Source organism: Limanda limanda, chromosome 8, assembly GCF_963576545.1.
Source record: "Limanda limanda chromosome 8, fLimLim1.1, whole genome shotgun sequence".
Taxonomy (NCBI): Eukaryota; Metazoa; Chordata; class Actinopteri; order Pleuronectiformes; family Pleuronectidae; genus Limanda; species Limanda limanda.
In genome coordinates, this window is record NC_083643.1 from 12,738,762 (window position 1) to 12,763,361 (window position 24,600).

Sequence of the window (24,600 nt, forward strand, 5' to 3'; positions counted from 1 at the left end):
GAGACCGCACAATTAGAACCCAACAGTTCCTAAGTAGCATCTGGCAGCAGATGAAAAAAAATCCCTTTCAACAGGAAGAAATCTCGAGCAGATTCAGACTCAGGGCGTGGGGAACATCTGCCTCGACCAGAGAGGAAAGTTGTGGAGCTCAACAAAATAACCAGGATTCATCCACTGGGGACTATGCATACGCACTTTTTAAGGGAATATTGCATTTCGCTTTTTGAGATACCTCATTATAAACCCATCAATGTGGGGTGTTTATCAAGTAAAGTATCAAGTAAAGGAGAAATGAGAAAATACAGTACATATCCCAGTGTATAAAAAGACTGAAAGTATGCGCCTTGTGCCAGATGGTTACTGGGCAATAATATCAATGTGTATTTCCTCCGACTAGCAAAATGTGAGCAGAGCAAACTGCAACAAGATCATCATGCTGTTTACTGATGGAGGAGAGGAAAGAGCTTCGGCCATACTGGAGAAATACAATGCTGACAAAAAGGTATCTAGATCACACACACACACACAACGGACATAAACTGCAGTGTGAATCGTTTGCTTTTATCTATGTGGATGCGCTCCATTGTAGTTTTTATGAGACTCAGCCTTTTTGAGCTCCCATTGGGTTGAAACATCCGTGTGCACTTCCTCTTTACCCAAAACTCTATGCAAGAGGCAGACAAGGCTTTTTGCATATTGTGTAAAACAAAGATCTGCTGACACATGCACAAAGTAGACAATATGAGAAGGTCACACACACTTCAGAAAACAATGACAGAATATTAAAAGGCCACATTAGGCAAAATGTAAGCATTCATATTGACTAAAAATATCTGAGACATTTTATTTATGACTGATTCAATATGAATTATTGTTAATCAGAAGTCAATGATGCATCACACTGTGATTTTATCATAATTTGTCTGTTGAATATGGTATTAAAATTGTATATAGGATAAAATTAGCATCAAACTAAAATTAGTTTGTAAATGAGGAAAAATGTTTAGAAAAGCACATCAGTTATTCTATTTTCTGTCTGTATATATTTTACTGTAGTAAGAGGAAATGTTGTTGAATTGAATCTCGTGCTCCAGGTGAGGATCTTCACCTTTTCAGTTGGACAACACAACTATGACAAAGGACCCATTCAGTGGATGGCTTGTTCCAACAAAGGTACAGTTCACATTACACATCAGTGAGTGTTATTGTCAATTAGTGATAATCTGAGTATTAGATTTTATTCGTTAATTATTTCAAATGAATTTAATATGATTACACCTGACCCTCATGATGCAGCGGTCGACACTACAAATGTATATCCTGCATTGTTTCTTCCCATTTCCTTGATGTGTACTGGTTATCCGTTGCATTCTAGAAGCTTTTTGTCTCATCATTTTTTCAGGTTACTTCTATGAGATTCCTTCTATTGGCGCCATCAGAATAAACACGCAGGTACGTTCAGCAGACGATTTATTCATTTCCTCATTCATGATTTAACGTTTGTACAGAAACCTTAATCTGGGAAATACAACACTGCTGTTTGTCAAATGTAGGAGTACCTGGATGTCCTGGGCCGACCCATGGTTCTGGCAGACAAGCAGGCCAAACAGATCCAATGGACCAATGTGTACCTTGATGCCCTGGTAGGACATCACTGTTTAAGTCCCAAGGGGTGATTGTTAATTCATGACCTACCAGTTAGAACGTGTGAATTTTAGAAAACCCAACACAGTTCTTTTTAGACACCCACACAATTAATCCAGTCAGATCTTATCAATGCTGGTGATCACACTCAGCCCATGTTTTAATTCAGATCCTCTTCTTCACCATGCTGTGAGATAGGACACCCCCCACCCTTGTTGCCACCATGTCCTCATGGACGTCTGAGCAGATGACTGCAGGCTGACCCCATCATTTTCAATCGGGCGTAACAGAAACCCCATGAATATTAAATTTAAATATGATTAACTTGAAACTTTTTGCCATGTCTCTCAAAGAGTTGAAGTTCTGAACACGTAACTAGAGCCGTAGTCCTCATCTCCTGTGGCCGCAAACTTATCAATCACCCCTCGTTTATATTTAACAGCTGAATGACGCTGAAATATAGTTTTTTGTTTTAACGTGATAAGATTCCCGAGTTGAGGAGTCGTGTGTTTGCTTTTATCTCCATCAGGAACTGGGTCTGGTCATCACGGGAACACTCCCTGTCTTCAATAGAACCATGACCGTAGATGAAAAGCATGGCGAGGTACGGTGACCTGTTTTTTCACAGCGTTTTTCTAGTCTTGATGAACACTTGCCCATTCACACACACTCATTTCATCTGTGAGCAGCACTTTCTCTATCTCACATACTCCCACACGGCCGGCATAGCTGTCAGGATTAAGTTGGGGCTCAGTATCTTTCCCAAGGACACACGGAACGGGGAAGAACGGGGGAGAATCGCTGTACTTCTGTTCAGTGGACAACCCACTCTCTACCTTCTGAGACACACACATTGTGGGTGGAGTCAGCCGATCTGATAACAATGTTTTTATCAGTCTCTTTCTCCCATTCTCTCAGCACCAGAACCAATTGATTCTGGGTGTGATGGGGATCGACGTGTCTCTGGATGATATCAAGAAACTCACGCCACGCTTCACTGTGAGTTTTACACCCACGTGTGAGAACACGCTCGCAAACAACAACACGTATCCAACTTCTTATAGTCTTCTGACAACCTCACATGAATCAATCAAACTTAATTTATATAGAAATGAAGTGACTCACAAAACATCGGAATGTTCAAAATTAATTAAAAACATTCAGATGTAGAGATTTAGAAATGATTGTGACACAAAGCAGATAAAAATAGATAATAGTGATAAACAAATAACTTTAAATAATAAAACTGCACACATATAAAACACCACATAAAATCCTGACTAAACAGGTTGGTTTCTAATTTAGTTTAAGAGTATCTACATGTTCCTGCTCCTCTCAGATCCTCTGAAGGGCTTCTACAGTGACTCCAAGAGTAACGACTGCAGTGACACTGTATGTTGTGGTTGTGATGAATTACAGACACCTTATTGTCTGTTATACCCGTTGTCAGTACAGCACAGTACATGTACAAGCATCAAGTGGTTTATTTGGACAGAAAGTTTGAATTTCCCTCTCCTCTGTTCATCTCTTGTATCAGATTGGTCCAAATGGATACTACTTTGCCATTGACCCCAATGGATACGTCCTGCTGCACCCCAACCTCCTGCCAAAGGTAATGACAGCCGGCCTGGTGCATCACTCTGTGTGGCCCGGCAGTGTGGCAATGTCTGGAAACATTATATAATATTCTGACAATTCCACATGGTTACTCCTTACACTTAACGAACAGCACACAGGCCAGCAAATGGTGCGGAATCTTTTCAAACTTTTATATGTGCTGTCACCTTATCAGTCTTCATAAAGACAAACCATTACCAAGTTAGAGCAGGACCTGATATCATCAGTCCTCAGACGTCAGCTAGAAGGTCACTCATTACCATGCGGGGTAGAAGAGATATGAAGGATATGCAGACTTGGCAATAGAATGGCATATATGTTTAAGAATGAAGGATGAAAAGAGGCACAGTGGCATATAGTGGAGATAATGTGTTTTAAAGTGAAAATAGTACACCCCGTCTAAATTCATTTGCTCCACTGTGAGAATATATCAAGGCACTGCTGTTGGTATTTTCTCACTTATTCAGAGTAACTTGTACGAGACGTCTGGCTCACCTTCAAGCAGTTAAACGATTTCAACAGTATTAATAGCAACATTAAAGTTTGAAATATAGAAATTGCCACTTTGGTGACTTTGTATCGCCTGTGTTGAACCACCACAAGCCCCCTGAGTCATCTAACTCCTCACATGAATGCAGCGGGACAACTAGCCACGGGCAGGTATTAAGATGCAACCCTGTAAGAAATTAGCCATGACCCCCATGAGAGCTTTTCCAACTCACCCCTCAGTAAATCCCTCTCACTGCCTTCAGCCCGAGGCAATGCAAACTCTGACAGGCCGCTCCGTGGCCATGTGCTGCCCAGGACTGAGGGGGGGGGTCATGATTTTCAGAGGCGGCCACCTTCCTCAATCTGAAACACTGGAGACACACACTCACGTCCCATCCATCATTTCACAACCCTCCACGATGTAATCAATCAAAGCACAGTTAATCAAGTTTAAGTTTAGATCTTGGTTCAGAACTAGTTGTTTATGAAAATATGCTACTAGTTCTCTCTCTGGAGAAAAAACAAAAAAGATAGTAGACGAGTGATAAGTGCTGTGTTTGTGATATTAGGCTTTGATAATTTCCCACAGCACAGTGCGACACATTTGTCGACTTTCAAATGCATCACTATGAATCTGTGTCTATAATTTCCCCAGAAAAGGATTGGGAACAGGAAGCTCAGGCTCAATGATAAGTATGCTGTCACTTTCCATGAGGTGAGACAAAGTAGAGGTACAGTGCTGTGCATTGGATTAGTGATCCCTAAATGTCGCAGTGTGGAATTGACTGTGTCGTCTCCCCATAGCTGTTCTTTTCATTGTAGATATAGAAGCAGTAGAGCAGCAGCAGCACTTTTTGCAGGGGTTCTGGATGAACTTCCCGTGTGTGTGAATTTTGTATTTGTGTTTGTGTTGGAAAATATTGTGGCAAGTTTGACACTAAAATAAATTGGGAGATACCCCGGTCATTTGCTAGTCACCTATAGACACCTCCATAGGTTTTACCCGGATGTCATTTCTAATGGTCTTAAACATTTGACGATAGTATTTGCCACTTTTATGCAATCACAAACACACACACAGACACACACACACACACAAAAACACTCACCAACCACCAACAGCCGTTGTGTGTAAGAGTCAATCACTCGCTGTCTTAGTGAATCAGAATTTGTGAATGCTGATGTTGACCTTGAGCAATTTGAACATTTCTCTTTCATTGGTCTCTCTCTCTCTCTCCCACACACACACACACACACACACACACATTTTCACACACACACACACACACACCTCCACTGTTGCAGGAGTGTTTTTATTTTGATCTCACACTTCAGCTCACCTCATCTCTTGCTGACAAGCCTCTCTTTTTACCCTCTCATCCTGTCTTCTTAGTCTTGTTGCTCTTCTTTTCTCACTCCATATTTCTCATTTGATCTCTTTCCCTTTTCAATTCACACCATCCAGTGTTCCCGTTTCCTGCCGTGTTGCCTGTGTGTGTTTGATGTTTCATTCTGTGTCAGCCCCGCATCGCTTGATCTCTCATTCCTTCTCTTCTCATTTCCTTGTTGACATGCATCATCGTCATCGTCTTCCTTTGCTGCTCCATTTAAATTCACTTACCACCAAATGTAAGGAACTCAACTCGTGCACTGTAGCGATTCACACTTTATCGAGTTAATGCTCTAGCTTCCTTTTAAAATGAAATCAAGTAATGTTGTAACATAGTATTTATACGTATAGCTACCTTTTTAGTCAAATTGCAAGCTGACTGCAGATTTGCCTGTTAATCTAGCCGGGGGTGGACAAACTAATTTTCGACACATGGGAGGTTAGGCCAATTACTGATGTCCAATAATGTATATATACATAACGTCATACTGAACCAAAATGTCTGGAAACTTTGAGAAGTGCAACCTTTGAGTTTATGTGCCGGCTTCCTTGCATGCTTTAGGAAATCAGGGGGTGTCAACTTCTCTGGTGCTATTTTTAGTTCAGGAGGATTATTGGCAAGCCAACAAAGTGCAAATGTTCTTTGGAACTCTAAATTCACATAGTTGTATTTCTGTCTTGTTTACAGTTTTTTTTACTGTAACATAATGCTGTGGAAAGGAAGGGTAAAGAAAAAGTCTCTTCATCCTTTGTGCCAGACTACACCACCATGAGAGGGACGCCTCACTTCAGTCTACTTGGCACATCCAGAGTCACATTTTAAGCATTTAATTGTTTAAAAAACTCACTTTCAAAAATCTAACAGAATTAAACCAACATTTAAGGCCATGTATTCTGCAAACCTGCAACAAAATACATTCTTGAAAGTAACCAACACTATGTTCTCATCGCATCACTCCACATTTCGAGGACAGACTGGTATCAGATTCCATGTACTGCTGTTTTATAGAGAGGCACTAGATTACTGCTACCATTTTATACCACCATAAACCCACTCAGACGTATAGGGTTTTTAAGAGGGGACATTAATAGGGTGCAGTGTCACTTTGTATCAAATCCAAATCGGCTGTGTCTGGTGTCACAGATATGTTGTCAAAAAGCTGCCATGTGGTTCCCGCTATAGTCTGTACACCTGGGATTTGATTAGATTCACATGCAGCATTGAACACAAAAGAACACTGTTGCTCAAATAATTGATGTCCACTACACATTATTTTATGCAATGGTATTATTAGTTGTTGATGGATATTGCTCTCTGTGGCTGATTGCCATGATATAATCCCATCGCTGAATAACAAGAGTAAAATGGTCCACTGCATTTTATATTTTACTGTATCAGCTCAGCACGCTTTCGATGGAGCGATCTGAATGTGGGTTATTATTACATCATAAAATTTGCCTCCAGTCAAACTTGGCTCGTGATCAGCCTTAAGTAAAGGGTTCTTTCTTTGGCATCAATCCTATCATGTGTCATTTGATTTGTTTGCGTGTAGTCGTATTAAATCGTGTCATGTGTTTTTCCCTTTCTACAGAATCCCAAATTCCAGGAACCTGTAACTCTTGACCTTCTGGATGCCGAGCTTGAAAACGACAACAAAGTGGAGGTAGAGCATGCAAATATATGGAATTCTTCATACCAGCACATGCACACACATAAAACCCACACACATACGCAAGATACACATCAGGCAGGTATACAGGTACCAGATGTCTCATGTCTCCCAATAAAGCCTTCATGTCCAGTCTCTGCTAGTGATTTACTCAGTGTCCCTCACTTGTTTGGATGAAGTGATGACACAGAATGTTGTCAAATCAGCTGATACTCTGTGAATCAGATCCAGTGTGACTGACACTAAACTGTCTTTGTCTCTGTCTCTCTTTGTAGATCAGGAAAATGATGATCGATGGGGAGATAGGCGAACGAACCATTCATACTCTGGTTAAAACTCAGGATGAGGTAAGAGAAAATGCGCTGCTGGGGAACTTTATAAGTGTTTCATCTTTTACTGGTGTCCTATCACATTTTTGCAGATGCAGATTAACCAGGAGAATTGTTCTCTGATATTGTAAAGTCTACAAACTGTGGTTGACATCAATATGTATGTAGATAGTGTTGTAACTACAATGCAATGTTTTTGCCAATTTGTCAACCTATGTTATTTATCAGGTTAAGGTTATTGTTTTTTTTTTACTTAACCAAAATGTCATCATTAAACCTACATTTAAAACATGTAAACCTTATTCTTCCCACCAGCATTATGTGCTTGTCCACATTTAAGAACAGGTCACTGCTGCTTGTAATTCAGCTCTTTTTGCCTTGACCATAGAATACCATCCACTAATATACTTAAAGAAAACACAAATTAAACTTTTCAGATTTTCACATGTTTTCTACTTTTGAAAATGGATAAAAAATGAATAAAAGTCAAATAAAAATAATAATTTAATTAAAAAATATATATGGATCATGTTTGGGGTTGTTATTGTTCAATCGAAAATAAAAGTTGAAATATGTTAATAAATACTGATCATGTTGGGGCTTTTAAAAGTAAATGATACAAAAAAATGACGTGACATTAGCAATACAAATCAGTTCTGAATGCCAGTTCTTGTGTGTTTTGTTATCTCTGGCAGAGATACATAGATAGAGGAAACCGGACCTACACATGGGCTCCAGTCAATGGAACAGATTACAGGTGAGGGAGCCAAGTCTGTAATATGTCGTAATGCTTCATTCGGCTGCTTGACTGAGGACGACCTACTGCCAGCAGCAAGAGCTCTGCTGCTGATGGAGGACACAGTTTGAACCAACAGGGGGCGCTCTTTTGTTTGTAACATCAGACTGTGTTTGGTTAACAGGGAAAACATTAATAGTAAGAAATTGTTTTTGCATTTCAATCCTGGACTTTGGATGTGCATCTTTACTAGAAATAGAATATCATCACTTTTTAAAGTGCTTCACACAACATTTTGGAAGATATTGAATTGCGAATTTGAACTGGAGAAGAGTTGAGTTGAGTGTCCAAAACAAATAAATAATTCTAATAACTTCCATAAAATGCCATCATCAGCATCATCATCATCCTCATCACTCTCACTGTTTGTCTCTTCTGCAGCCTGGCTCTCGCCCTACCTAAATACAGTGAACACTTCATTCAAGCTAAACTGGGGGAAGACATGAAAGAAGCCATGTGTGAGTACAACAAATCAATCCGGTTTTATTTGTCCTACGCGTGCAGCTATCTCAGTCTTTGGGTTGTGCTCTTGAGTGTCTCCACTTGCTTTGTATTTCTTGTTCCTCGCCGGAGCCACTCCTTAGTGTTCGCTGCTCAGATCAGCAGATCCCCACTGTGCTTTTCTTTTGTAGTGTAACCCGCTGGTCAGTCGGCCCCTCACTCCCACACACACTCATCCACATGCCCCCCCCCGCCCGACCCTGCCCAAAGCAGTGGCTCTTTTGATCTTGTCCACATTTCGCTCTCCTCTTCGTCTTCACTCCCGTCGACTGGCCCTCCTCCTGGCGCAGGACAAGACGAAACCTCCCTCACCTCCTCTCCCTGCTCGTTATCGCCTTGCCTACAGAACCAAACTTCTCTTATCTTCTCCTACACTCTTTTTCAGTATAGTCCAGTAATTCTGTCTCTATAATTCCGTGTCCTCAGGCTCATCTTCAGGGGGAACAGACAGACTTAACTTTTGGATTTTTTCTCTCTCTGTGCCAGGGTCTCTGCTTTTCTCTGTCTCTTTATCTAATCTGTAAATCTGTCCTCACCTCGTTCTCTTTATTTCTCCGAACATCTCTCTTCCCTCCCTCCATTTTTGTCTTTTTTACTTCAGCTTATTTCTTTGCGCTCTCAAGGCTGTCTTGCTGAATGATTCACCGATGGTGCTTCTCCTGACAGCTCAAAACACAACTAATATTTTCTCATAAATCACAAGGAAAAATATACACCCACACTGAGCTGTGCATGCAACGGTCACAATTTCTATCTTTTTCTGCATTGTCTGATGCCACATTTTCCCATCTCTGCTGCCTCTACTCTGGATTTTACAGCTTCTACTTGGGGCAAGTACTAATTGTTCTCCTGCATAAGCATATTTTTTACTTTACTTGCTTGCATGGTTGTATTTCACAAAGTATTTAGTGATGGACGACAGTGGAGCATGAATGCTAATGATGCCTTTATAGAAGTCCGGATGGATGCTTTGATCAAGGGCTGTAATTAGCAGAAAAACACAGGATTCAGCACAGAACCATCTGGCTTTAGTGAATTTTTCATAACTTTGATGTGACTCCACAAAGCCTACACTCCTGATGGCGGAGTTATTCCAGCAGATGAGATTGTGACTGAGCGCTCCGGCCCGTGCATCACTCCCTCTCTGCCATAACGAGTCTGTCACTGTGCCATAAAGGCTGTCAGAACGTTTACAGGCCTGTTAAAGAAAGTAACACACCATGCCTTGCTGCCACAGACTGCTCCGATAGGGATTTGGGGACTCTAGAGTTCTCTGTGCAGCCGTGTAGAGTTTCAGGCTGGAGCCAGACCACCTCTACCTCCATCCATCTTACCACTTCCCTGCAGTAGGTGCTTCCTGCAGCCACCTGTCCTGCTAATACATGAGGGAGGTTCCTCAGCCAAGGGTGTGATGGATGAACTTAGAGGTTGTTTTTCTTTTTCTCACCCATACAGTTAAAGTACAGTATTTGCTGAATAAATGACCTGATACTGGGGTTGTCGAGAGACGCTGACAGAGAATTAAAGAGCAAAGAATAGAGAGCAAGAGTATGGTGTGGAAAGCAATTGGACTTATCGACACCCCGCTTAGTCTTTAGTGTCAGAAGGACAATGAATCTGCCTGTTATGTTTTATGTGGAGGACATTGTTTCATCCTGCACCAGATTTCCATGACCCCGAGGAAGCTCAGTGCTCCGTAATTGTTTTTGCAGACTGCACCGCACAACTTCATATATTTTAAAGGCCAAGTCCAAACTGTCTTCAGTTTAAGAGAGCAGTGACTGATGGCCATCGGTGCCTGTCATGTCATTTACGAGAAAAGAATTACCAGCCAGTATTTTAAATGAAATCCAGAGCCAGGGCAGACAACGCATTGACTGTAGTAATTTCCTTTTATTACTTCTCTATGTTTACATGTTGTTGTCCTAATATAGTCCCCTACTTATCATTACATTTATAATGTTCCTAGAAAGTGCACTCCATCTTTCTTTGTATTTAATGTTTGTCTTTTAGATATATTGTGTTTCTACTGCAGACTAGTATCTTATTACAAGTTTTTAGAAATATTCATGAGTTTCAGCAGATTTTCCGAGGTATGACATCACTTCTAACATGATGAATGGATTTTTATCATCCTTTGTCTCCCCCCTCCCCTTTTCTCCTCCCCTCATCTCGCTCTCCCTGGGGGTCACAACAGGGCAAGGAGGCAAGTATTTCTCAGTCAGTTATTCTCTCATGGTCCCCCATCTGCACTTCCATCCACTCTCTCTACCTTCATTCATCACCTCATATCTGGCCAATATTGTATGTGTCCGTTCATGTGTATGTATGCATGTATGGGGGCAGGGGGGTATGATAGAGTATGTGCACTACGTGTGTCCATGTATCACGCTGCATTTTCTTTAAAATTTGATATGACCATCTAATTGTCAAGTGAGCCTGGACTCCGAAAAATCTCACAGCATGAATACCAGTGGGATTTTTTGTATCATTTCATAAATCGAGAATAGTCTTTATTGCACTCACTGTGATCTACCCACTGCGGTGATATAAAGTGGGATACTTCACAGTTCTGTCAATTATAAGCCTGAACCAGATGTTTCTGTGTTTCCAAAAGCAATGGAGACGATGCAGCTGGATAGGTTTGATGAATTTGGTCACACCTACATCGCTCCGAGGTGAGTGACTCTTACTCTACTGTACAGCCCCCTTTCAATGTGAACAAATGCTGAGAATGAATAAGATCCCACAAAGCAAAGTAGTTCTGGGCCACACAGTCACACTGCCACACTGTCATCTGGCCCATATACCACAAGGAGCAGCCCACTCTTCTTTGCCAGATCTGGGCCACAGCTAAGCTATAGCAATACATGTCACCCAAAGGTGCCAAAGGTTTTGTGCTATTTGGGCCGTATTCACTATTTACCCCATGGGCCACTTCAGGGTTAACATCAGGATTACACTTTTCCTAGAGAGCGCTGCATGTTTGCTGAAAAACAAACACACCCACAACAAACGTGGGCCACATTTGCTGTTTTAGGTTCACTTGCATTCTGTCCGGGCCACAAGGAGGCCAGATGCTACCTGGGGACATGGATTGAAACTGATCTATAATGTTTCTTCAGGGAGTACTGCAAAGATCTGAAGTTGTCCCTCAACAACACCCAGTATCTCCTCGACTTCAATGAGTACATCGAAAGAACCCCTCCAGAAGCATGTGAGTCATGTTGCTTTCTGATATGTCCAGAAATAGCAGTGGAAGTTTTTGAGTATGCACTCGTGCTTGATACGTTTTATTGACCGTCTCGGTAGAATTTCCCTGATCTCACAATGGTCAACAGCTGAAGGTCAAAGCGTGACTCGGCTTATTAGATTAGTGTTGTCTATAAGCACAGTGACATCAGCCACATCGACCGGGTTTCCTAGAAGCCTGATGCTGTCATGCCACACAGTGACTCACAATGTTGGATTCATCATCATCTAATGGATCCCACGCCTGGTATGGCTCACCACCGTCATCAAGCTAATGGATTGAGGTATCCTTGATCCGTTTTAACCCAAGGTCAAGTCTTACACTCAGGCGTTAATGCTTTTCTTGCTACAGCCGGTGCATTATGTTGAGTCTTCATGAAAAGTTATGGAGTTATGGAGATGATGAACAGTGCTCAATAAAGACGATGTGTTGGAACTACTTTGAACTTAATACGCACATATCATTCTCCTAAGAGTACTTTTCTATTTGATTCAATACACTGTAATCACCTCTCTCCTAAAGCTACAACAGCCAGTTCTTCACGTCTCCCCACTTTATGATTTCTTGACAATATCATTTTCCCCCCTCATGTGTCTGAGGAGAGGATTTGGTTAAACACACCTGCTCTTTCTCAGAGCCGCACTTTCACCTTCATTCACTTAATCACTAGTCTTCCCATTATTCCCACTGTTGGCCGTTGAACAGATTTACTGCAGAAATCCCTCTGCAAGCCAAAAGCACATCATTTGTTTTTCACTTTGGCCCCGTCCATATTTTAAACAACAGGCTGCCATCGCCTCCATTACCATATTTCTCTATCAAGCGCTCTCATTGTGGTGTTGTAAAATGTGTCTTAAAGGTAACGTGTCCCTGGTGAGTCGGCTGATCCTGGACGCAGGTCTGACGGCTGAACTGGTTAAACTTTGGAATGAGCAGAGTGTGTAAGTGTAAATCCTTTCTTCTGGTCTCTGCAATGCAAAGAGTCATTCTCAGACTTTATTAACAAATGTTTTCACTCTGTAGCATTCTGCTTTACCTATATGACCATAACTGATGCTTATTTCATGACTGAGCCAGTTTTCTTTCATTCTTTTCTGCTCTGTGTGATTTGATCACGTCCGACGAGTGAAACGCGATGAAAGCAAAAGCACAAAATCTATATCACACCCAAACACACGGAGCTCTGCCAAGACATGCCAAGAAAGTACAATTATTACATCTGTCTTTCCTCTCATGCTTTGCCTCTTTGCACACCATGTGCACAGGGTTAACATTAGGGGATGTAGAGATGCAATTTTGCATCTGCGTGATTCACTTTGATGTTTGATTGGATGTTGTTTTCCCCTCGCGCTCAGGGATGGGATTGTCGCCAGGTTTGTAGCCACAGATGGAGGAATCACGCGGCTCTACCCACGAAGGTACTCTCTTCTCTCGCCTCTCGGCTTTCACATCTTGAATTAGCTCCCACGTTTTCTAATAGCACAGCCACTTTTGTCCAAATGTCTCCGTGATGTGAGATGAAAACGGACACCGACTGTAATGCTCTTAGGTTTAGCACTTTTGGCTCGTTGACTCACCTGCTCCACTGGGTGACTTTCCAGAACAAGGAGGGTTAGACACTTTCAGCTGAAACCCCGGAGCTTGCCAGGCCCGTACGGGACGTGGGTCAAATCCACAAATCCAGCAGCCAAACGCAGCTCATTTTCCTCAATTTCCTGCTTGAGTCTGAACTATATTTGGGGGCCTCCCCTTTGCCAGAATATAACATTCCAGCAGAAGATGAATGTGTATTCCTCCTGACAATAAAAAAAGCTAAATAGTTCTTGCTTTTAATGGATCACGCCCTTGTCATATATCAGCTGCACTGTCTTCGATGACTAACATTTGGCTGCAGATTAAAATATAAAGTGTTCAGATAGATCAAACACATTCACTCTTGTTTTTAATGCATATAACTGTCCGTATATAACAGTATGTGTCTATATTAATGTTTCCAGTGCTGCGGAAGAGTGGAGCGAGAATCATGAGCCGTACGAGTCCAGTTTCTACAAAAGGACCCTGGACAATGAAATTTATATTTTCACAGCTCCAGCTTTCAACAGTAAGTTTTTTTTTGAAAGGGGTCAAAGGATGTGTATGTGTGCGCACGTTTCCGTGCACGATGATCCTCAGTGTGGTCTGGCACCGAGCCTATCCTGCGCTCTCCTGCCTTTGGACGTCATCCCAACCCTGCTGGCAGAGATCACACTCTCAGGCCTCTGATATCACTCTCTTTAATCCTTCATCTCTCCCCGCTGTGTCTTTCAGCACTCATCCCTGCCCGCCCCTCCCTTCCTCCCACTCCGTATTCTTCCTGCTATCTCCACTGATCTGTCTAACACACACCAGGACCGGCAAATGTCAGTGTAGCGCCGCCATAGCCACACATGACTGGATTAACACATGTATCGGCCTGACAGACTCTCCACTCCACGGGCATAACTTACAAGAGGCTAAAAGTGTGCGGAATTTCCCAAAATAGATTAGACCAATTTTCCGAATTCCAACTGGGGCTGCTGGCTCTCTTCGTGTACTTTTCAACATAACTTCAGAATAATTGTCATGATTGCTGTTTCTCTTCCTTTGTGTGTCCTGTCTGAACTGCAGCGGAGGCAAGAGAGCCTGTTTCTGAGCCCTGTATTCTCGTGAGCAAATCAGTGGACCTCACCATCGACAAAGTCACACTCAAACCAGCAGGTCCGTTTGGCTGATACCAGGCCGAGTTTCTCTTGTGGTGCGAAACAAATGAAAAGATCTAACAGCTCATTCACCCCACTGTCTGTTTTGTGCTTGGTTCTGCAGTGGTCGGAGTGAAACTCAATGTCTCCTTCTGGATGAACTCTTTCATGAATGCTACTCTGAAACTGAATGTAAGTTGTGTTAATAAAGGTGATTTGTGTTGTATAAGCTAATTCTGACACCTTTAGTATTAGCCTTGGCTAAATGACATTGGTCTGTCCTGTCAGTAGTATTTTTTTTACTCACTTACATTACTAACAATGAATATGATGATTTATTACGTTTTATTTCCAAGCATCTTTGAAAAACACAATATGCTTGAACAAGCAACAATTTTCAAAGTATGTTCAATGATGTGTAGCTTTACTCTAAGCTTTAGAGTTAACAAGAATAGAAACATGGAATCAGGAGATGGATTTTGGATGTATAATTGACTCCTCTGTGTAAGTTGTGGCTCCTTAACAGACAATAATTGAGAAAAATCTTGTTCTACCAATGGTTCACTTTTTATTTTCTACCTCTTAGTGCAAGGATGAAATCTGTGGCTGCCTGAAGAATGACAAGGTAAAGAAATACAGCTCATTGGAACTAATCTATTTTCAACTTTTGCTTTGAACATGTTTATCAACACCATTCTCTATGCAATGCTAACAGCTTCGATTAGGACTTTCATATTGCATAAAGAATAAGAAAAGTTGGGATAAGTTTTTTGCCTGCAATTTAATTCTTATTTAAGTTTGAATATTATCTCTTTTTACAGTATTGCTAAATGGACTGTATCTATATACACTTATCTAGTCTTAATGGCCACTCAAAGCACTTAAGAACACCATCACAGATACACAAATGCAATTATAATTTTTAATTGCCTTTGCAAAGTGAAATACGAATCGTTGCTTTCTGAATGTTTGCGGTGCAGGACGTGATGCACACAGAAATCAGTGGTGTGTTCTATAGTCTTTGTTATTGATACGTCTTCAGTCTATGTCTGTTCACTGCCAGTCTCCTGACTCACTACCAGTCAGGGAGCATCCAGCAGCAGCTGATTCCACACAGCCAATATCAGGGTCTCATTTGCTCACAATGAAAACTACAACCAATAACAGCCAAGTGGGATCAACAACAAACAAGTAGCTGCTATTGTTTAAGGCTGTGACTTGTCTAGTTCACCAAAATTGAACTCCACGCAAAGCCAGCTGCAGATTTGCTTCACTACAGTAAGCGATTGTTTTATTGGCCACCTGGCTTGCTCATAGAAATGAAGGGGGGCGAAGGTTCATCACTGCTTCATTCGCGTATATGTGTGACCGTGCTCTTACACCGCAAGTCACATTCACACATTCACACAGCAGCACTTTTTTGTTACACATCCCTCACATTGCGACAGAACAGCTCTCAGGGGCAGTGTAGGGTCCGTGTCCTTGCAGACTGTGTGAACCGGGGATCGAACAACCAATCTTCTGGTTTGTGGACCAAGTATCTGCCAATGGAATAAACTTATGACCTGTATAAGGCTACAATTTATGACTTTTAGATTACGAGACTGATACATTGCTCTAAAAAAACAGATTTTCAGTTTCCACTTCATCATGACCACTTGGATCTGTAGCATTTTTAAAGCCTTCATCTTTTTCCCCGGCAGCATGTCGACTGTGTGATCCTGGACGATGGAGGATTTCTTCTCATGTCCAATCAGGATGAGTACATCTCTCTGGTGAGCAACCCTCAGCCCTTCTCTTTATCTCATCATAGCCAATGTACTCACCACTTATCTTTTTCCCTGAACCATCACTGATAGCAGTAATCGGTAAATCATCAGTCAATAAAACATTAAGTCAAAATCAAGACTTTGCCAACATTCATATTTCTTACATTTCTCCACTTCTGGATCATCTTACCTTTTTCACAGGAATCCATCAATCTTACATACAGGTCAAATAAAGGGCTCATGGCTCGGCTAAATTATGAGAATGGCCTGTTAGCGCAGACCGGTTTGAAAGCTCCTGTAGGACGACAGAACATCCATTTCTCCAGTAAAGTAAAGCACTAGCCACTGGAGGACGATCAAAGGAGAGGCTCTGATGGGTTTTAGTCAGTCATGGAAGCTGTAGTGAGCCGAGTCCCCTGTGTATCCGGGAAGTCAGGGAGGCTGTGTTGCCTCCACTTTTTCAGGCTGCTGGAGGCCCCTGTGTGTCAGAGGTAGGATATACGGAGGGTTTTGCAACATTTCATGTCAGTGAAGAAAGGACATCTGTTCCCTTTGATCCATTCCAACAGTCACATTGTCTGGCATAGAGTTTATGCTCTTTTAAATTTTAGAATAAGCCCCGTCCTATCGCATTTTCACATCCTGTTATACGTTTTGGGTCCAATGGGATCATGCAAAAATATTTAGCTGCCTTTATGCCTTTATTGTATAACAACAGCTATATATTATTATATTTTACCTACAGCTAAAAGATCAAAGACCTTTGCTTTTATCAGGGCATCAAGTTTTTGAAAAACACTCTTATAGACTCACGGTGAAAACTAAATTCATCTGAGGCTTAAGTCGGTCTCAGAAAGGTGGTGTCCCTCATGTTACTCATTACAAACTACTTTACAAAGAAAAAATGTATGTAAAATAAAATAGGTAAAGCAAAAGACAGAATGTAACATTATACAAAACAATGGTCGCACAGTTGTAAAATATCCATTCCAACACATTTTTTCAAAAACTTGTCTCGTTGCAGTTTGATAGAAAAAGTGATTAATTCCATTTGATATATTTTTTAAATTAGTTAATCCTGTCAAAAAGTGCATCCACAAACCCCAGATTGCTCATCCTGGTCTGAAGCTGCTTCTGAAACTTTGAAGTGACCTTTTCTGATTGTCATCATCAAGTCTTGTATTGGCAATCTTCCTTCTATCTTACTCTGCTTCACCTTTAACCTGGCGTCATGGTTCGGTGAGCTGAAAACCCGGCTGTCACACTGACAGCAACATCACATCAACACATGGTGACACTGTTGAACCCCCGCTCCACCTAATCTACTTGATCTAAGGGTGAAAGGTCATGGCAGTGGCACACGCTACAACATAAGCATGGCAGGCTGTCGAAAAAACAACTCACTGGGCTCGTCCTGATTGACGTGTACATGCAAATTCTCCACGTGCTAGGGTGATGGTGGTGGCTAGACAAAGATGCATTTATTGTGTTCAAGCAGACTCTTATATTGCCTTTATTGACTGGTTTTCTGATTTGTGCATTAACTCATGTAGATAGGTCAGTTCTTTGGCGAGGTGGACCCGGTGCTGATGATCAACCTGGTCAACACTTCCCTTTACTCCTTTAACAAGACCTATGACTACCAGTCGGTCTGCGACCCGGAGAAGGACAGCAAGGCTGCAGCCGGAACCCGCTCCGTCTATGTGGTAAGACACTCACATTTATACATTTATGGATAGAATAAGCCAGCTTTTACTTTGGCGGGACAAAAAAAAACTGTGATAGAAAACAATTACCTCTTGAAGTTTGTAATACTGTAACTACTTCCGCCAACAAGGTTATGTTCTAGTTTCTTGTTTGTTAGTTCGAAGGATTACGCAAAAACTACTACTGATTTCCATAGAACTTTGTCAAGGGATGGGATATGACCCGAAAGCGAGATCACGATTTATTTATGATGTACCTTCCTGTCTGTTTTATCTTGGAATTTACTCTTCATGACTTTCTTCTCCTGTTCCTCTCCAGCCTACCATTGCAGACTTGCTCAGTGTCGGCTGGTGGGCATCCACTGCTGCCTGGTGAGCGCTGCCTTTTGTTTCTTTCACTTTTATTGTGTTTGTGGGTGGGAGTGGGATTGCGTGAGTGCATTAGAGTAGGAGATTGCATTTGCTTGTATGTTGTTGAGGGATGAAGCTGACCGCCTGGTCAGAGTTGCAAAAGGGCAGTTACACAACATGTAACATGCATCAATTATGGTGTGTCTGTCCAGCTTCAATATAATCATTTTTCAGAATCTAATGATCTATTATTCCCAAGAAGTGATATCAGCCTTAAACAGATGTGAGGTGCAGGTGTTTGGTTGCTTAATTCAAATAAGTTAAAGATGGTGTGTTGACTCATACAAGACTCATTTGTTTTTGTTTTTTTAATTTGCTGGGTGTAGGTCGATACTCCAGCACCTTATCTATGGACTGATTTTCCCCAACTTTCTGGAAGCAGGTGAGCCATAAAAGCTGTGACTGAGTAAAACACAACCATCAGCCTCATTTTGGGAAGAAAACAGTTTAGATAATCTCCTCACACATTGTTAGTATTCCTTCCCTTCCTTGAATCTGTCTCTCATTTTCAGTGGAGTCAGCAGATGAAGACATATCAGACAACATGTTCAAGGAAAGCTGTATCACTGAGCAGACTCAGTACTTTTTTGACAACGATGAAAGATCCTACTCAGGTGTCCTGGACTGTGGAAACTGCTCCAGGTAAGTGCATGTTTCTGCACGTGTGTGTACAGTGTATGCTTCATCTCAGTGGTGCTGTCCACTAGGGTGGTGAATGCATTGTTTAAAGAGTTTCCATCTCTTACTGTCTCTTCTTCCTGAACATCCTCCTGTTTAATGGTCTGTGGGGATGGCCCCAGCACAGTGTTGGTTTCCTGGCCTCCTGGTTGTTTTCCAGCCTGTTTTCTGGCAGCTGTTTTCTGATGGGTTCTGATCAGCCACAGATTACCTTGATCTGTCAGTGACCGGAATTGCAGAGGGAGTCACCAAAGCTCTTTTATCTGCTTCTCTTCCGTCTCTCTCTCTCTCTCTCTGGCTGCACTTCAAACTCACAAATACACACGTTCACGGACCACTGCACATTTACTTTGCTTTGACCTCCTTTCTTGTGTCAATTTGTGCTGTCTGAGGGGGTTAAATATGGCTGTAATTACCGGGTATTATGAGTCCCACGTGTCCGGTGCTTTACTCCCCAATGTTAACGACTGCAGACACAGAAACTTTCATGGCTACCATAAAAAAACAATCCTAGGAGCAGGGAAGAGGTACGAATGTGTATACAACTGTGCTGCACCGCACACCTGCACATGTATACTGGGTAGTGTTTACTCTGTATGTAAATGCAATCTTCTGTGGGGGAATATATATATTGGATGTCAACTGGAGCTGCATGTACGGGTATATTACTTTATGAATACAGACTATATATTTGTCACATGTATATCTGTGTGTCCGGTGTCTCTCCAGGATGTATCGTGCCGAGAAGCTGCCAAACACCAACCTGGTGTTCCTGATCACCGATGCCAAGGCGACGTGTTTGTCGTGTGACCCCAGACCGCTTCGCCAGGCGGAACAACCCTGTATCCTTCCACTCAGCTCGTTAAAAAAAAAAGCACAGAGTTACACTTCTCTTCTTCTCTCCAGCCCCTCCATCCATCACCCCATATGACAGCAGAGCTTTAAACTCTCGATACAAGGACACACACCTACGGTCTTTGCAGTAGGTCCCTCCTGAATGTTCACGGGTGAACAGTAAACCAGATGCACGGCATATGAAAGCCGGGCTCGGGTTACTCCCAGATTAAATTTCTTTGTTTAAATTCATCCGGGCTGCGTGCTGCCATCAGGTTGAATTAAGGTTAAGAGCAGGCGTGTGTTTGTGTGTATGTACAATGTGTGTATATATATTCAGGATATCTGTTTGACAGATGTGGACTGAGTGAAGCTTCCTGCTGGTGTAACAGTAAAGGTGTCATCATCGGAGGTCGACATGGGGTCACAGCAGGGGGCCTCCAGTTAGTAATACACCACTACTTCCATATACTGCTGTGGCCCACGGAATATATATAAAGACATCTTTATATGGCTTTAATATTTAAAGATATATGCTGATTGACCACACAAGGCAATATGCATAGCAGTAAGTGTTTAGTAAGTGTTTCTATGACTGTCTCTCTTATGTTTATACACCGTGGAATATCTGGAAAACTATAAATCTGCAGTAGTTTTAGCCAGGGTTGGAACTGATTCAAAGTCTGCGTGTCACTTGACTGTTGTTGTGAAATGTGTGAAATATGCACTGCTGTTGGTAAATCCCATTTTCCTGAGAATGTGGGATCAGCCGAAGGTCCAGATCCATGCGAGCTGGCTCAGAACCCGAGATACCGCAAAGGGCCGGATGCGTGTTTTGACAACAATGAAAATGTAAGGGAACAACTACATATGGGCCTTCTCATGGAGAGTATTGTTGGAAACATCTCTTTTGAGATGAGGCTTCACAGTTGGCCTCTGTCACTTTCGGCCTGGATTTAATCAGCACTGAGGCTGTCTGTCGTCGATTCAGAGCTTTGTTCCACTGCCTGCTCTTCCACTCTGATCCATATTTGATGATTTTATTTATTCATTTAATTTGAACTTCTGTTTTGTTTCCTGCATGCATTGTTTGTTTTGTTCACTTGATTTTTATGAGTCCTTTGCTCATGATCTGTCACTCTTGTTTTATGGTTCTGCATCCCAATGGCTGCGGCTCTGGTCTGGTAGGATGAGCCCTTGTGTCCAATCAGCAGAGGTTCTGCCCTGAGCTCCGCACCGCTCGTCTTGTTTCTGCTTCATCTGTTGGTGTCTGTAGGAGCTTCACCACTTGTTCTGCCCTGACTCTAACCACTAACCTAATCAAAGGTGAATCAGTGGTTTCTTACAGTTGGTTTGATATCATGTAAACTTAAGAAGAAGAAGAAGAAGAAGATACACTTTATTAATCCCACACACATGCGCAAACATGCAAAGACACACTCATGCATTGGGGAAATTAGTCCTCTGCATTTCACCCATCTGGTGCAGGACACACTGCAGAGCAGAGCAGTGGGCTGCCAGGTACGGTGCCCGGGGAGCAGATGTTGGGGGAGTAAGGTGCCTTGCTCAGGGGCACTAGACAGGGTAGGGAGAAGAGTCCTTTTGAACTTTGGACAGGTCCAGGTTCGTTACACCATCCAGGCAAGTTTCCGCCGAAACTCCGAGGAGACGAACCGTGGAGTCGAACCAGCATCGAACCAGAGACCCCTTCTCTGCCAGTAGTCCAAGTTTTTCTGCCACTAGTCCACCGCCTCTCCTAATACCTATTATAGAAGTATTTAACACTTAATAGTTGGATCTTTATCCATTTCAACTATTTCATAAACATACAAGCTTCCTGCATTCACGTAAAACTTAAATAACTCTTAAAATCACATTGATATTTAGTGACATTTACTCATACATATATATTACAGTATATTTCTGTAGCATTGATCATTAACGGCCCACTACAATAAGTAAACAAATAACTGTGTGTATTTCTTTGTTGCATGCTCATGCTCCTAACAGAATGCTACATCTTTTATTCTATTGGCATGTTTTATTTATTTTTTATTTATCTTTTTATTTTTTCTTTGTGTGTTTTTACACCCCGACAGATGGAGAGCAGATTGAATCTTGGCAGTTAAATGTGTTAAAGTATTTCAATAGTAGCACCATCTCCAGAACCACTCAAATAATATCAGCACAAAGCTAAATATATATATAAACTCCCATTATATTTAGCCCTAATAAACACAGTGCAGAAATAGGAAAGCACATTCCGAGTTACCTTTAAGTGTTTTAGGGATCGCAATGCAACATTAACCCTTAATATACAGCAGCAAACAAGATCTAATGGAAATTTTAAATAGATAAATCAGTTAAAGAGCCCAGTGCATGAATCATTAATGAGATTAAATTCAAAATACTACCCAACTTTGAACAATTTACACCGTCTAAATATTTAGAAAAAATATTGCCCATATCTCCGTGGACTCAGCCTTTGATTGTGTTGTGAAGGCGTAGATCACATACATAACAGGCCACTAGGTCATGTGCCTGCGTGTTTATGCTGTGGTGGGAAGCTAAAGGAAGGGTAGGAATGGCAGAGGAAGTAGATGAACAGAGAAAAAGAAGGCAGCGTCTCTTTTTTCTCTTTCCATGCGTCCGATAACTTTGAGCTCAGCTCCTCGTGTCCAGGCCAGTCCATTCTGTCACCGGAGTAAACAGAGGAAGCTTCAAATGGCTTTCCTTTTTCGGACAGACGATTCCCAGCTCCTTTCTCCTTTGTCATGCATGGATATCCTGAATACTCCCATTAGACACGAGTCGCTCACTGTCATAGCCAGGTGTATGAGGACAAACACACACACACACACACACAGACATGGATATGCACAGAAAGCAGAATGTGGTCTGGAACACATCTTAAACTAAAAGGGCATTTAAAATTAATTCCTCAATTTGGAAAATATGCTTTTTTACGCCAGAGAGCTTTCAGTCTTTGTGTTAAACTATAATATCCTCACTTTATTTTTCTAAAATATCCAACTATAGCCCGTTATTATATAAATAATATAAAATTATCTTGAACCCCTTATTGTTGTTAGCATTAAAAGGGGTGATAGTGCTGTGGTAGAGCTGTTTGTAGAAGTGATTTATCTGATTCATCCATCCATCGACTGACTGACAACTGATCTGTCCAACAGGAGGATGATTCTGAGTGCGGAGGAGGGACCTGCCTAAGCCCGTGTCACTGGCCAATGCTCGGGCTCCAACTGCTGCTTCTGTGGCTCTTCACGTCTTTACGACACTCATGACCCCTACACACATGTACACACACACACACACACATTCATTTACACACGTCGATCAAGATCTCATTTCACAAGAGGACATTGCAGAATACTTTCCTTTCATCGTTTCTTTTTTTTTCTGACGACCAATAACAGCATTTCCATTTGACAATGCCAAAGGGTGCTCATTCATTTCCTCCTCATGAGTTTCAAAAACAGAGACACATCTACTGTGCTCAGCTGCACTCATGTCCATGATATATTCCTTAATACTCTCCTATGGTGCAAGAGTAAGAGCTAACCAAACCCTTTAATTCTGCCTCATTAGTTTCTCTTGATTTTTTTGGTGGAGGGTGAAGCGTTGTCCCACTATGCCAACTAAATACCATTCAAAGACTGTATGTTCACTGACAGCATTGATTTGTGTAGTTGTCAGTATTGTTTGTTGCTTATTATATATATTGCGTATGAATCCTTATGCTGTAATGATTGTTTATTTCGACAAACCCGTGCAATGACAGTATGAAGAATATTTATTTTCGTTCGAGTGATTTTGAAATGTATTGTACCTAACTATTTATGTATTTCGTTTTGTTTTGTTTTCCAAATCAACAAGCATTTTGTGACTATAGCTAGGTGTTGTATTGTAGCAGCATGTGCTCAGTACAGAGCTAAAGACAACACCGGTACTCTGACACCAAAGCTCCACAAGGACCACAGATAAACACAAACATACTACAGAGAATCTGCAGGCCAGTCTATTTTAAGGGATTACTCAGATGTGGGTGTTTGCCAGTATTCAAGTCTGAATGTTAGCTGAATAGATAGATAGATAGATAGATAGATAGATAGATAGATAGATAGATAGATAGATAGATAGATAGATAGATAGATAGATAGATAGATAGATAGATAGATAGATAGATAGATAGATAGATAGATAGATAGATAGATAGATAGATAGATAGATAGATAGATAGATAGATAGATAGATCGCCCACGTTAAATTGAAATCTATTAGGAAATCGCAATGCCACGTGTGTTCGTTCTTGGTCTGACAGCTTTGGTTGTCTCCAATTTGATGCATCAGATTCCCAGTGCCTAAACAGTAACTCAAGAAGTGTTGTTGTTTGAATGAAGCAATGCATCAGAGGTGCATTCTTATCATGATATGCTTCTATGCTGATGCTTGCTGCATTATAGCAGAGTGTAGCTCTTGGAGTGAGACATTTTGAAATGGGTCCAATCTGCTTCAGTTATTCCAATGTATGACAACAGTAGAAACAGCCAGTGATAGGGATTATGTAAGAAGAAGGTCATTTGTCCCTCCTCGCTCAAAAACAAACCTAAACCAGACCTGAGCTCCATCACTTCCATCACTTCTTCTTTATTAGTCCTGTTTCTGTTCCCTTTCCGGATCACCAGACTCAGGAGCCAAGATGACTCGTGAATGAGATCAGCATATCAAAACGACTGTTTCTTTCTTCTCCTTTCCTCTTCTCCCCTCTGTATGCTTGT

The 24,600-nt window shown here is 41.6% G+C and overlaps 1 protein-coding gene across 1 annotated transcript in view; it reads left to right on the forward strand.

Annotated features, from left to right (window-relative positions):
- LOC133008916 (voltage-dependent calcium channel subunit alpha-2/delta-1) overlaps positions 1-23,923 on the forward strand; it is a 59,650-nt gene extending 35,727 nt beyond the window's left edge. Inside the window, exons 12-39 of the mRNA XM_061076295.1 lie at positions 398-502; positions 1,095-1,173; positions 1,403-1,452; positions 1,554-1,643; positions 2,174-2,248; positions 2,563-2,643; positions 3,182-3,256; positions 6,733-6,804; positions 7,086-7,157; positions 7,835-7,896; positions 8,317-8,393; positions 9,255-9,270; positions 11,049-11,114; positions 11,562-11,653; positions 12,549-12,630; positions 13,045-13,107; positions 13,687-13,790; positions 14,336-14,425; positions 14,531-14,598; positions 14,993-15,031; positions 16,110-16,181; positions 17,729-17,881; positions 18,201-18,253; positions 18,619-18,674; positions 18,805-18,934; positions 19,700-19,812; positions 20,574-20,656; positions 22,996-23,923. Of these exons, the coding sequence (XP_060932278.1) occupies positions 398-502; positions 1,095-1,173; positions 1,403-1,452; positions 1,554-1,643; positions 2,174-2,248; positions 2,563-2,643; positions 3,182-3,256; positions 6,733-6,804; positions 7,086-7,157; positions 7,835-7,896; positions 8,317-8,393; positions 9,255-9,270; positions 11,049-11,114; positions 11,562-11,653; positions 12,549-12,630; positions 13,045-13,107; positions 13,687-13,790; positions 14,336-14,425; positions 14,531-14,598; positions 14,993-15,031; positions 16,110-16,181; positions 17,729-17,881; positions 18,201-18,253; positions 18,619-18,674; positions 18,805-18,934; positions 19,700-19,812; positions 20,574-20,656; positions 22,996-23,106 (2,229 nt within the window). The 3' untranslated portion in view covers positions 23,107-23,923. The remainder of the gene's footprint in view (positions 1-397; positions 503-1,094; positions 1,174-1,402; positions 1,453-1,553; positions 1,644-2,173; positions 2,249-2,562; positions 2,644-3,181; positions 3,257-6,732; positions 6,805-7,085; positions 7,158-7,834; positions 7,897-8,316; positions 8,394-9,254; positions 9,271-11,048; positions 11,115-11,561; positions 11,654-12,548; positions 12,631-13,044; positions 13,108-13,686; positions 13,791-14,335; positions 14,426-14,530; positions 14,599-14,992; positions 15,032-16,109; positions 16,182-17,728; positions 17,882-18,200; positions 18,254-18,618; positions 18,675-18,804; positions 18,935-19,699; positions 19,813-20,573; positions 20,657-22,995) is intronic.
- Positions 23,924-24,600: the final 677 nt, after the last annotated feature.